Here is a 14,973-nt window from a genome sequence, read left to right as displayed (position 1 = left end):
TGCCAGTAGGTTTTTAATATCGTGAGCTGACTCAAAAGTTTCCTTAGAGAAGACTGTGCTATTTGCATTACCTCAGGACCAGGCAGGAAATCAATATATTCTTGCAAAGATTAAGCAAACTAGACTGAACCTTGGGGGTTTCCACAGCAAAAGAACAGCAGCAATGCATGTTCACCATAGCTGAGCTTTCTTTAGCATCTCCTGACTCTGGTTCACGCATGGAAGCAAAAAGATGTTTTGTTTACTGCCCCTTACCATCCCAGCTGCCCACCTTTCCTCTCCTCACAGGCACTGTGAAAACCATGGACTTTCAAACATCAGCTACATTAGTTCCCAGTCCACCAGATTGATGTCTGTATTTATTGACATAGTAAGTCATATACAGGTGGAGTGGAGGCACATATTTTCCTGAGTCCCTCTGAAAGAGTAGCACAGCAGGGATGTAGACAGCAGCAAGGAAGAAATCTTCTGGCACAACCCTTCATTTTAGCCAGGAGTTGTCACCCAGCCTTTGCAATGGGCAGCGTGCCATTGTTCACTGTAGTCTCTGCTGGGGCTACCAGAGTGTGCTGGAGATTGTGACAGTTGTTTGCTAGGAACCTGACTGCACTCCACAAGCTATCATATGCTCCAGGTGTTTGGCTATTGTTGCTCTGGGATGGATAGCTGCTTGTCTTTTTTGTAAGAAAGACTGTAAATCACTTCTAAAATGGTTGCGAAATGTGAATGAACAAATTAAGGAACGAATAGGAGACAATCTTCAGATCATTCAAACAAATGCTTTTGTTTTCAAATTATAGAGTTCACTTAAGATCAAAAAAATGCTGAAGGTCAGAAACATCCTCGGACACTACTTCTATCAGCCCTACATCACTGGACTACTTCTACCTCCTCACTAAAGATGGTTAGAAAAGAAGCCATATACAAGTATGAGAGTGAGTTCTAAAGACAAGAAGCAAATTACATGGCAAGTATGTACCTGTATTTCCTGTTTTTTTAACAGTTAAGAATCAAAACCAGGAGCAGGATGGTCTTTAATTTTTCTATTTTATCTTGCTGCATTATACTCAAAAATGTATGGGGGGGATAAAAGTCACTTTTGAAAAATTTTTGTACAAAGTAAGATGGAGAAGCTCTGTTAAGCTTATTTTATTTCTAGTGTAAGTCTATTGTAGTTATACATAAGTCATTGGAATTGCATGGCTGGAAAAATAGGATCTAGATTCACTATGACACTTGGAGTCTAAAAATAGGTTGGCTGAGATTTTTTAAAATAGAAAAGGAAGGTGAGGAGTGTCTTCATTTGAAAAAACAACTCAGCCTGAGTAATTCAGCTGATAAGCTGATTAGGCTCAACTCTGACTTTTCATATTTTGACCAGCACTGATAGGGAAAAACAGAGCCTTTCCAAGAGTCTCAGTGAGATGGGCAAAAGTAGAATCATGGATTTGGACAGCTGGAGAGGCTGAAATCTAGATCTCAATTCCATTGCTCAGTTCTACAGTGGATCCAAGCTTGAGATGGAGATATCTTCCACTTTCACAGAAGCTGCTACAGATATGAACTGTGTTGTTTCAGCCCATCACAGGTTCATAATGCCATTGTTTGAGGAAATGGAGATACACATCAAACTTTCCTTAGAGAGTGAGTTTTAGACAGCTCTTGAGTATGCTTTTAAACTGAGTCTCCCAGTAGTTTATCAATACCCTGCTCAAGTCCTTGAATGTGAGAATAAGCATCTGAAGAGTTTACAGAGAAAAAATGTAAAGAGTTTTAATGTGTAGATTTCAAGTACAGCTGAAGGGTCTATTTTGCTTTTCTTGTTCCATCCAAAGATTCCCCCACCCTGTATTCAGATTGATGTGGAGATAGACAAAAAACCCAGGCCGTGCGCCCTGACTGTGCCTCATAATCAGGGATTAATGGAAGGCTGTGATATTTTATAGTTGTGTTGAATGGATTACCTTTAGCTCTCAGCCGTTCTGGAACTGAAACCAAATGTTCCCTGTGCTACTTCAGTGGGTCTGCTGGAGTCCCCTAGGCACTCCTGCCTTCTGCTGGCTAAGCTGATGTTAGCAGCCACTTCAGCTTCAACACACCAACCCAACCGTATTTTGCTGTGAGTGGCTGAAGGATTGTACCGGAGCAATATTTGCCTGGAACGTGCACGGTAAACCCTCCTTACCTGTGGGGCCATTCAACTTTCTCAAACAAGGGTTGTGCTCACAGCAATTGTCATGACAAAGCTGTGACAATTAAGTTTTATCAGCTTTTCTTTCATTTTGTACATTTCTTTCATTCATTTTGGCAACGATGTACCCAATGACATCTTTTTTAGAGTAGTTTTTGTTACTAATTCTTCCTGGCCAAAAATAGCTAACCTTTGATAAATGCACTTGGAATTGTTTATGGTTGGAGATATGGAAAGAAAAGTACTTGAAATTTGTTTCTCATGTCCTTGTTTAAGAGCACAAGTAAAAAATATGAGTGAAACCACCTTTTTTTAATAGCTCTTTCCAGAAATTAAATCATCTACCATTATTTTGAATTGATCAAAATAACAATGATTTTTAATGATGTTCATTGTGTTGCTAGCATCTTGCTTAGAATACATGTAGGAGCAAATCAGTCAATGACTGATATATCTGGAAAATGTTCTCTGTCTGGTAGTGTTAATATAAAAAAAAATGATAATTTATAATTTTTGGCTTTGCAGAGAAGAAAATTTTCCTCAGCTATTCTGTAAGACGAGTCAATGTGCAGCCACACCTTCCAGAGGAATGGCTTTGTGCTTGTGAATTGCAAACAGCTGGAACTGCCTCACACAGCCACCTGCCTGTTCAACATCTGGAGTTAATCCTCTGGATATTTCATTCATGACTCTCATGAACAATGCAGGGGAATAAGAAACACGCAGAAGGACATAGTGATTCCTCAAGTATTGGGAGTCTCCTGGATGATGCAGACAGAGAGGTGAGCAGCCTCACAGATCGGGCCTTCAAAAGTTTGTGTGTAGCAGAACTTGAAGACTCTTACAATGAACCAGAACTTGCCATTTCACCAGACTTTGCCCTCCAGTTGTCTGCTAAAATTCACTCAGGGACGTTAAACCATGACATCAGGAAAAGCAATGTTTGTGACAAGCTAACAGCAAGAAACAATGAACATACAATATGGGCTTCCACATTCCAGCAGTTACCAAAGCGTGCTCCGGAGGAGAAAAGGATTGCTAATAATAACACCTTTGCCACAGAAAGGAAAACACTGAGTTTGCCAGTCCCTGGCCCAACAAACAATAAGCATGTTTCAAAAGTGTCTTCATTGATTAAGACATTTGATAAGACTGCAGACCAAGGGTCAAGAAGTTCTCTGACAGCAAATAAGCAGCCCATAAAGAATAGCTTTCAAAAACATAAAATAAATCATGGAAATTATATTGCTTGCTGGGATGATACAGACACTTTAAGCATCCACCAGGAACTCTCTGAATTTTCTGAACCTGGTCAAGGTAGTCACTGTCTCAGTGGCAAACATGAGCCACAGGAAAGACCTAATAAAGTGGACATGGGTTATGGTGGCTCTGATGGTTATTATCCTGTGCTGATTGAGATGTCAAAAGTAGCCAAGTCAAATTTTTCCCGTTCTTCTAAAAAGGCTTTAAAAAACAGAAATGTGAAAGTTAATGAGCCAGCAAAAAAAGGTAATTTTCTTCATAGTGAGAATAGTGCTTTTGAATCATGGAATGTTCATCATAAAAAACTGACTGAAAAGGAGGAATTTGTTGATACAAAAATGAAAAAGGAAGGTCTTTCATACCTGGAAGAAGCACCATTTATTAAAGGATCCCACACACATGAACATAAATTGTCACCTGTCATGACCACTGTTGCTAAGAAGCAAGAGAAAGATTTTCAGATTAAGCCAATTCCACCAGAAACTGCCTTCCCTCTCCCAGCTGTATATGTACCTCAAGGTCCCCTCCCTTCAGAAAATAAATTTCCTGCTGCTTTTCCTCCCACACCTCCCCCTAGGAACCATGCACATCAAGGTCCCACTCAGTCACCCCCAGCAACTCAGGCACTTCCTCTTCCACCCCCCACCCAGGAAGGCCATCCTGCAACCCCCCCTACCTCTGAAGCCCCTCCTGTGCCACCACCCCCACTGCCAGCTCGACTTTCCCCCACTGCCATGTCCCAAGCCTCTGTCTCACCCCAGTCCGTGTCCTATAGGATGGTTTCACCCTCACTCACGTTCCAGGCACCCAGCCCACCTCCACCAAGACCCCAGCCCATCTTAACTGAAGAGGAATCCCCCAGCCCCCAACTGGGCAATACCTGTCCACCCTGGAGAAGACAGAGGGTTGCAGAAGGGGCAGCAGAGAGGAGACAGGCTGCAAAGGAGAAGTTCACAGACAGACACAAGACATGTTCTTTGTCTGAAAAGCCAACTGGTGCCGAACCTGGTCTGGATGTGCCTCCTCTGGCTAAACAGGTAAACTCCCCTAGATCAATCAGTCCCTCTTTCAACATCATCGAACTCCTAACACCTGTCATACCACCAAAACAGGAAGTGGACACTGTTGAAAGTGAGCTGATCCCACTGACACCTCCTCCCTCTGAGAGCATGGCATCAAGAGACCATGAGGAGAGCAGCTTGGGTGATTACAGGTCTTGGGATAGTTACAAATTGACAGCATCAAGCCTGTTATTCAACTTGAAGGATGTGCGTAAACGTGTTAAAAGCATCTATACCCCTTCTCCCCTTTTAAGGGCCTTGGAGGAGAAAAATAAAACTAGGGAAAATATACAGGAGAGTACAAAAGTGAATGCCTCACTCTCGACTTTGAATGAAAAAAGTAACAAAAATCTTACAGAGAAAGATGAATTGAGTGATATAGCTTCAGTATTGTCTAGCTGTGTTCAGGAAAAGGACAATAAAACTGACCCAACCGGACACTTTACAGACAATTACCTGACTTCGAGGTCACCCCCGCCAACAGTAGACCTTTGCTTTTACCAAACCCGAGACAGCTTGGAGCAAGATGATTCAAAACATGAAGATCTGGTTAAAAACGCAAGGGATAATGAAAACTTCTCCTCGTTCAGACATGAATCAGATGAACCTGATTTAGGAAAACATCTGCAGTATCCAGCCCAGAGACCGTTCAGTAGAAACAATGTGGACAAAACACCTGGGCAGCCCATGCAAAATCACAGTGCCCAGGATGAGGGAGATGAGAGACAAGCTGCTATTCAGAATGAAAATTTTGCCTTCAAAACACTCCTAAACCAACTCTCACCAGTAGAAGATGTACCTTACAGTGACACCCAAACCAACATTGTGGTACCTGGCCATGAAGCACAATGCAAAAGAAGCACTAGTTCTTCGGAGCAATCTTTTGTCTCCACAGTAGAGCAGCCACTTCAGGGGGAGCCATTTCTACAAGTGCCCGTGATGCAGACAGCATGCCTTCAAGAAAGCCAGAGGAGTGAGAGTGAAATGAGTGCAGATAGTAAGAAAAGACTCAAGGAGAGAGGGAAAGAGGTTGGTGAAGATGAACTGCAATATTGTGCTTGTATCAGCCCTGGTATTAGTGCTGCAGAAAAGAGGGAGGAAAAGGTTACTGGGAATGAACAGAAGAGCTTAATGAAAGAGCAAGTAGAGAGAGAGAAAAGGGAAGAGGCCAACAGCACAAATTCTGCTTCCTACAGTATAAGGGATATGTCAGTCCCCAGGTGTGAGGAACCACAAACACCATCATCTTCAAGCTCAACCAAACCCAGCCTGTTTATGATTAAAGATAACACATTCAGGTCACCTCAAGTAATAAGGGCTGTCAAGCTGCCCCTATTCAGGTCCTTTTCCCTGGACGATACTGTTAGCAGTAGTTATAAGGAAATGGAACGTAGGTTTATGCCCCCAGCAGTTTACAACAAGCAGAACCAAAACTTGTTGCATGCCCAGGAGATAGGCTGGTCGGCATCAAGACACGGAGGTCAGCAGAATGTGAGAGATGGAGCAACTGACAGAGGGAAAGAAGCCAGTGAGCCTGAATCTACTTCAGCAACACTGGTTCCCCATCTTCTGGAAGGTACGGAGACCTTTTCATTGGGGAAATTGATGGAAGAAGATAGAAAGACTTTTGTTTTGTTAACTAAAGGTGGCAAAATGAATAAGGAAAGTGTCTGCAGAAATAAGGAGAAGCCTCAGACTACAAAGGCAAGACACAGCTTAACACAGCCAACTATAGGTCTGGAAAATGACCAAGCACAAAACAGCCCCAGCTATCCTGCAGAAATTAAAATGAACTACTTTAAGAATCATCATTTATCTAACCGCAAAGGTGGCTCTTGTGCGAAAAAAATAATCACTAGGGAGACAATTTCCCCTGTGACTGGCCCCATATCAGAGGACCACACATATTCTTCTGTATCCAATGATGCTTTAGAGGACATCCTACATACAGAAGGTGCACCAGTTTTGTTAGACAATCTTATATGTTCTGCTGTTCCAAGCCCCAGGTCAGGCAGCACAATGCCCTCTCTTGCTGCCAGTTCATTGTCAGATAAACCAACTATTTCTGGACTTGGAGAGACAGAGGATGTTATAAACCCTGCCTTGCTGAACATGGCACTAAGGAGGCAAGCTTATATGCCTGCAGAAGAGATACCTGATTCAGCACAGAAGAACCTGCTTCCTGATGTTGCAGGCGAAGCTGTGAGGTTGGAGCCTGAGGGACTTGGTGAGAGACCAACAGGCAAGCCACCCACTGTGCCACCAAAAACAGAAAAAGCTCTGCGTCGGGCTAAAAAGCTGGCAAGCAGGAGAAAGAAAATGCAAGAGCAGCAGAAAAAACATCAGACTGAGCATACAGATGCTGTAGGGAGAAATCCTTCTCATTCTGGACAGACAATAGCATCTGCTTCACCCTTGGGACATTCTCCCATCCATCCTCACCTTCACTCAAGTTTTACTCCCACAGAAACTAGTACTGGAAGACCTAGTGTTGCACCAGCAGTAAGCCCTTCACCCTCTTCAACCCAGCGTAAACTCCTCCAAGACCCTGACTCTGGTCAATACTATGTGGTTGATTTACCAGCTGAAGTTAATTTAAAGACATTTTATGACCCAGAAACTGGCAAATATGTTCAAGTCTCAATCCCTTCCTTGGAACAGAATTTATACCAGTCCACCTCTTCAGAAATTAACAATTCTTCCTATGCCTCCTATCCTAGAGTGTTTCCTTTACCGGCTTCATCAGTAGCAGTGCTGAAGTCACCTTCTCAGCTCTCTAAACCTACCTGGTCGATGCCTGCTGTACCAGAACCAGCTGAACTACGTGAAGATGCCCAGCAGGACTACAGATACACTGAATCTGTGGACACTCAGCCCTATATTGAACCAGCCCCTTACTCCTACAGTCAAGATGCTGAAGAAATTCAAGTTCACTTAGGAAAGGACATGAGCACAACCCCAAATACTGGCATAGTGACCCTCACGGATTTAGATGATTTTGCTGCTGAAGGAGTATCTTGAAAACTGAAATAACAAAATATGCCAGCTAGGATTTTTAAGAACTGTTTGGACAGACACATGCACACAAAAGCACATGCAGGTTTGATGTTTGTACACTTCGTCTGAATCTCATTGTGGTTTGGGTGGGAAGGAAAGTGAAAGCTGACTGTATTGAAAGATGCAAGGTGATGAGCACTCTCAACAAGAGTGAAATTTAGGAAGCACCAAATTATCAGTGAGATGAAGGGGCAATGCCAGCTAGACAAATACATATGACAGTATGAAGCCACTGCTTGCTGCTGCTGCTGTTTTGCAATTAAGGAGGCTGGGATAGCCAAAGCAAGTGTCCTTTTGCCCAGATGTGTTGCATGACACATGAGACAAAATAAAACTGTGAGACCATCTTATCCATCCTATGAGACCCATGACAGATGCTGCATCTACTGAACTTTCCTCACTCACTGCCTTTGAACTATATTGACAGATAGAAAGTATGTGGCTATAAATATGCCATATTTGCAAGATTCATTTTTTGCACACACCGATTGCCCCAATGTTATTGACAAGAAGATTGTATACTGGAGGCACAATACAACAGCCATGTCAAAAAACCTCAAATTTTAAACAACCAGAATACAGCTGCAGCTGCTCTTCTCACATACTTTTGCAGTGTCCACTAACATGCTGCTGAATTCTTTATATTTCTTGATAATATCCAAATAGGTTCCCCCAGGGTCAGGGTATATTTATAATGCAACTTAAATCTTGATTTAGGCTTAAATCTTGACTTAGGCTTAAATCTTGACTTGGCCTGAAATATTTTGGTGAGTAGCAAGGTTGAATGAAATCCCATAACAGTATTTAATTGTATATTAGGACAAGAAGTTCTTTGCTTATTGTAATTGAAATGTGCTTTGTTTTGTTTTCAGACTCCCACTGAATGGCAATAATTTTTAAAACCTGAAAAATGTACCTAATTTTGATCTTGTGAATTCTGTGATTTAAAACAAACAAAAGATGCAAAACATCCAAAGTATTAATTTTTAGAAAAGTGTTTCTTGGAATTATCATTTCTCTTTAAAAGATCTGTATCACTCATCCTTGTGTAAGCTCTTTTTCATCATCATAAATAATGAGGGAACCTAGGTGAAAAGATGAAAAAATTGAATGTAATGTACCTGCTTATAAATATCTGTATTTGGAGTATTGGTTTAGTTTTTTTCTGTCTCATTTGCATACTGTTTTCCCCAATTAAAACTGAAGTGCAGAAGCTTTCAAGAAAAATTAAGCCAGTGACTGTCAGCCTGATTCACATCTTAGGGTGTTTTCACAGGATTGCTTTCAGTGAAGCAGCTTTTGACTTCCTGAAAAGAAAGGGAAGAATCAGGCCTTTTAATAAATAACATTACAAAATAGTAAATAATAAATACAATGTGAAGATGGGACACAGGCACTACTCCACTCTCCCTATGCTAATATTTATAGCAGAGGTTTTCAGTAAATTTCCCAGGATTGAGGCTGCTCTCAGGACACAGAGCAACACTTGTGGTTTGACTCCTTCCGTAACCTGAATGCAGCTCTCAGCCTTCCTCCATCCCTGACAAGAGCCATTATTCACAACCTGTCCTGATCCCACCAGACACTTCCTTTCATCAGTGTCATTTGCTAAAACATTTCCTTTAGAGGTGCTAGACAAATACTAAGGGCATTGCTTCACTGATTTCAGTGGGGTTTGAATTTAGCCTTTAATGATTTTCTGAGATTCTTTTCACCTGTTAAACATTTTGTGATTTGGTAGGTTTGGTTGCAGCAGGGGTGTGGGGTGGAAATGAAGAAGCTTGTACTGGTATGGTTTGGGTTTTGAGCATATTCAACCAAATGCCCACATTTGAATAAACATTTATTGTTCAGTCTCCACCCTTGAAAGTTTTCAACACCTGATTGGATAAAGCCCTGAACAACCTGAGCTGGCCTCCAAACTAACCCTCCTTGAGCAGGAGGTTCATGCAGAGAACTGAGATCATTTGCAACCTGAATTAATCTATGATCCTGTTCTGCAAACATTAGAATTTTAAAATCAACTTTGACTTGGAACTCAGAAAATACAGTCTCCCCTGGGAAAGAGTTCTTTTTGAAATAAATTTTTAAAAAATGAATACCAATACCAATACCAAATATTTTAGGAACAAAGATTAATTTTCAAGTTGTTAAATGGCGCTTATTATAAAAACTTTTCTTTTTCTTTGGTTTTTTTTTTGTTTTTTTTTTTGGTCACAAATATTTTGCTAAACTGATGGTGCTATTCATGTTGCACTTCTTTGTCACTCTATAGAGCATAACTTCTATCCAGTATGGAGCAGAATCTAATCCATGTTAAAATATAGACAAATAGATCTATGAGGTTTCCATGGTACGTTTAGACAAAACCTATGTAATCTGAAAGCCTAGCAGAGTGTAAAGCAATTTTTTTGTGTGTGATATTACAAATTTAAATGCTTTTAACAGCCACAAGTCAAGAAGTAGTCTCTCAGAGGACAGGATAAACACTTGCTTTCCAAGGGAAGACTATGGATACAAAGTATCTGTGCACATATAAAAAAATAAATGTTAATTTGATAACAAAAATATATGACTTATTGAAAAAAAAATCCCTTTTATTTCATTAAGTGTCATTTGTTTTGTAGATATGCACACTTCTGCCCCCTTTTATGAAGGGTCTTCTTGAACTTATTGTGGAGAATGGGATGCTCCATTATACTACTTCTAGGTATGTGAGGAAAGCAGGGTGTGCTTTTCACTCTGCTGTGAAGGTAAACTGAAACATGGGCACCTCAAAAGGAGTCCTAACTTGAATACCTCATACATTTCAAGTAGGACTTCTTCATTTTGGACTATCCTTTCTGCTAGCTTCAGGGAGCTGCATTTACAGTGGACTGTGTCTCTGAACATGTCCCAGAGGGAGTTTTGACTAGAGAATTTGTAGCTAAACTGTTGTAGCAAGGTGGGAGGTCTTCTCCAAGGTAATAAGTGACAAGACCTGAGGAAACAACCTCAAGCTGCTCCGTGGGAGGTTTAGATTAGCTACTAGGCAAAATTTCTTCACTGAAAGGGTGTTCAGCCATTGGAATAAGCTGATCTGGGAAGTGGTAGAATCACCATCCTTGGAAGTGTTCATAAGGTGCGGTGAACACGTGGTGCTAGGTTAACTGCTGGACTCAACTATTTTACAGGTCTTTTCCAACCTTAATGATTCTATGAAATGAAACAAACAGAACAGATGAGAAAGTGGTTCTTTTCATGTATCCAGAGCTTTCCCTAGAGCACTTTGCCACAGGGATTGAATGATATTATAAACACAATATGTTTGTCTGTTAAAAGGAAGACAAATTACACCTTTGGAATAACAAATATTTTTCTTTCCTTGCCCTTTTCTGTTTGTCTTTGTTGGGAGGATATTTTCCATTGCTGCTGTGGGAAACAAGGCTGAAAGAGGTCAACACTAGGCAAAATGACAGCTGTGAATTGACCCCTTTCTTTGGAGAGGGGTGCTATGGGAAATGTGCAATAGTCATGAAAGCACTGTTTCATGACAGTGACATTAAATCATAGATTAAAGAGGTACTGAGTCAAACTAAACTAAATTCTGCCTTGCCACCAGATGGGGATTAGGACTAAAGAACACAGTAGTTTTTTTGCATGTGTGGAAGCACAGTAGGCTGAAGGTAACAGAGGCCATTATTTTCACTGTTTCCTTCTCCTGCATGTGGCCTTTTTGCATGTTGCATTTCTTGGTGCCCTGAGGCTTTTTTTGCAGTGATGATACTTCCTTGGCAGATGTGTCTGAGGTCAAACCTGATTTACACCTAGTCTTTGATTCTAGGGACAGAACTTCCTCCTTTTGGACCTCCTCCTTCTGGAGCAACTGCAATGCCTCCAGTCCAGCTGTCACATGGCAGACTTGGACTGCAATCCCACAGCCATGGCTTTGTCCCAAGGGCTTGAATTTCCTTATGCAAAATGCTGGATTTTTTTTTTAGAGAATTCGGTTCAATTAAAATGGCCTATGGGCATGGATTTTGCCAACTCCTCCTTGGGTGTTCAGTGCCTTCCTAAGTAATTTGTTCAAGAAGATGTGTGTCATTGGCACGTTCCATCAATGCAACTGTATTTGCAAATAGGTAATTATTTATTAATTAATAAACAAAATAAATGGGACTTGTTTTGCAATACTGGAATGCCTTTTAGCCAGCTTTTTCATTGTAATTATATGTCTTTGTAATTTTGTCTCCAGTTATGCTGGCAGAAAAAGTTGACAAGAGAGAATTCTGTGCGTGCATATGTGTGGTACACAATTAAAAGATCTAGGAGATGACAGGGTGCAGGGCTCCATCCCCCTTCCTCCTGTTCCTAAAGAGAGGGAGCAGAAAGCTGGGCAAAAACACCTTTGGTCCAGGACTCCTGTGGTCATTCTCACCCCGCCCTGCTCTGCAAGGACAGTGGTCTGGCCAGAGGACCTTGGGAATATGGTGCCAGCACCCAGTCCAAAAGCACTGGAAGAGGATGACCTTCTTACTACCACCCCGAAGACATCAGGGCTTTTGTATTCCCTCTGCCCCATCCATCTGGGGGAAGTTACCAAGAGTGTAACTTGCTTTATTTCACATTTCTCCTCAGTATCTCTTATTGTATGTTGCATTATTAAACACAACAAGGACTCTTCTCAAAGTGATTTTGGCTCAGTCCTTGTCCAGACTGTCAATTTTATTTAGGTCTCCTCTGCTTTGGTCCCTGACTAGCCAAGAATTCCTTGCTGACAGCAGAAGTGTTACTGTGATTTGAATATAACAGCCCATAAAGAGAAGAGTTGGCTAGTTATGGTTTATACCAGAACTACACTGAGAGGTTTGCATATATGTATTTGGGGGATATACTCTGTTTCCTTTCTGAGTAAATAAAGAACTCTAAGTTTGATCCCCTCTCTCACTCAAAAGCAGCATCAGAAGCTGGTGATATTGTACATGATGGGTTACATGGGCTCTAGTGAATACATATAAATGTGTAATTTGGAGGAACTGGTGTATATCAGTCATTTTTATTAAAGAAACTCTGCTTCACAGCCTTATAGGAGATAGAAAGAACATGGAACACTTGATTAAATTGAACCTGAATGTGGGGGGGTTTCTTTTTTTTGTAAAATGCTCATTATAACAGCAGAGGTCAATGATTGTTTTATTTTGTCTTTAGGATGATTATTCGGGTCTTACGATGATCTCACATTTACCACTGTCCCCTGGTATTAAACATAATTTTGTAATTATGGGGTTTAAATGGACAGGGAATGGCTGAAAATGACCTGTGGTCTTCCCTTGCTTCTTTTGATATTCTCAAAGTTTTCATGATGTTGATTTTTCACATTAGATAGTCAGGTCTTTGGTACTCTATGGCCAATTAGAGACTTGTTTCTAATATGTTATTGAACATACTTAGAAAGCAGCATTTCAATAGCGCAGAAGAGAAATCATTTATGTCCCAACTGACTAAAGCTCTGTGTTTTTATTAAAGCAGATTTAACTCAAGCCTTTGGGGAAGCAGCTTGCAGTCCTTAAACATACACACTTCCCCGTGTCAAAGTCCATATTGAATAAATTGAGACCTGGGGTACTTTGAAAGAAGGAGAGTGGGAAGACTGTGAGAAGTGGGGACAATCTTTGAAATCCTTCTAACAATGGAAAGAAGTTGATTTCCAGCAAAAAGTAAAAAAAAATTTTCAAAGCTGGAGATGCACTTCAGAAAGTCAGGGCTTGTCAAAGACAAAGCTGCCTGACAGGCTGACTCTTCCCTGTGCTGGCTTGGACTTCTTTATCCTGGAGCTCCCCAGTATGTTCACACTCCTGCCCACTGTCATTCAGTGTCAGAGCCTCATCTTATCACAACTGTCCCTTTGGTTGCTTAAAACTAACACAGGAACTGGCAGCATTCAGGGCACACAAAATGGAATTACTGCTATGCCAGACTTGTCAGCGTTGTCACCAACAATGTGAAGCATTTCAGGTGAGCTAAGGTGGCCTTCTTCAGGATTTTCCTTACGTTGACAGACCACAGATGGCAGACAAACGCTGAGATAAACATTGATCCTTCTTTCTGTTCCTAGCACTGATAAGCTGTGGGGGATGAGAACTGTATATGGCCCAAGAGAGAGTCTTTCTTTGATTGCACTGAAATTGCTCAAAGTCTATTGGCAGAATCAGTTTCTGCTGGCGAGCACTGACTGCCTGAACAGGTCCCCTGAGATTGCATCCCTTCCCAGGGAATGTGGGTGAAAACATTCCAGCAGTATTCTATGCCAAAACTGTCTGTGCTATTTGAAATTTTCAAAAGGAACATTCAGAAAAAACAAAAGGAGAATGACATATCACTTTATAATAAGACAATGTTATTGTTTATTAATACATGGATGTTTACCCATATAGAGGTTTATCTAAGTATGTCTACAAGTCTACATAAAATGAGATAAAGTATTCACGTTCTTCTGAAGTGTCTGGACGTAGTCTGAACAGTGCTCTTGAACTATTCTTTGCATCTCCCACCTGTCGGTCCACATGTTCTATTACTTGTCAGGTCTGCCCCAGGAGAGCTCTATTTTCCTCTGGGATTCCGATGTTCCACTACCATAGGGAGATGAGCATTTGCCTCTTTCCATACTCTTGCCAGGACTGGGTTTGCACCTGTACCTCCATCTCTGCTGGAGGAGTGAGTGTTTGCCCACCCACAGTCTCCTCTTGCTGAAGGTGGTGCAGTTGGTGAGTCCTGAGCCAGGCAGGTGGACTGGGCCAGGCAGAACTGTGAAGGGGGATGGAGATGCCCTTTTGCTTAAGACTCCCACTTTGTGAAGTGTCTGCACTATCAACCTGAGACAGCAAACACTTCTCCTGGCAATGGGATCAGCCCCAAGAGTTCAACCCAGCAGCAGAACTGTCCTTAGCACTGATCCTGCTCACAGTAAACTCCTTACCTTAGCAACCAGATGAGCCCTAACATAAACCAAGCAGGATCAAATACCAGCTGGAGTACTGGACCAAAAACCTACTGACACAGCCAAGTCACATGCCTGCACCTTAGCAAGAATTTTCCAATAAAACAGCTTCCTGGTTGAAAAGGAGACTGCTTTGACAACACTGAAATTGCTGATAAAAAAATTTTGTACATTTAGAGTGTTGTTTTTTCCAACTGCTGTCTTCTGAGCTGGGAAATTTGCTCAAAAATGATTGAGAAGTCCTCATTTACTTACATGGATGTCTGAGTAAACAGTCCTGGACCTTTTCTTTTGGACTGAAACCACTTTTTAAATAAATCATTAATTTAAAAATGTGTATTAAAAATTTGAAACTAACGTAAAAGTTTTCAAATATCTCAAAGTGTTTCCAATAGTCCATATTTGTTTATTACTTTGTAGTTTGT

At 41.2% G+C, this 14,973-nt stretch overlaps 1 protein-coding gene across 1 annotated transcript; it reads left to right on the top strand.

Moving 5' to 3' along the window:
- Nucleotides 1-2,892: 2,892 nt before the first annotated feature.
- On the top strand, nucleotides 2,893-7,553 carry CUNH10orf71 (chromosome unknown C10orf71 homolog). The gene has a single exon (XM_050339606.1). The coding sequence runs from the start codon at nucleotides 2,893-2,895 to the stop codon at nucleotides 7,534-7,536; it is 4,644 nt and encodes a 1,547-aa protein (XP_050195563.1). The 3' UTR covers nucleotides 7,537-7,553.
- The last annotated feature ends 7,420 nt before the right edge of the window (nucleotides 7,554-14,973 follow it).

This window comes from Myiozetetes cayanensis, unplaced genomic scaffold (genome assembly GCF_022539395.1).
Source record: "Myiozetetes cayanensis isolate MyiCay16 unplaced genomic scaffold, myiCay2020 scf10, whole genome shotgun sequence".
Lineage (NCBI taxonomy): Eukaryota > Metazoa > Chordata > Aves > Passeriformes > Tyrannidae > Myiozetetes > Myiozetetes cayanensis.
This window is presented reverse-complemented; position numbering and strand designations above follow the sequence as displayed.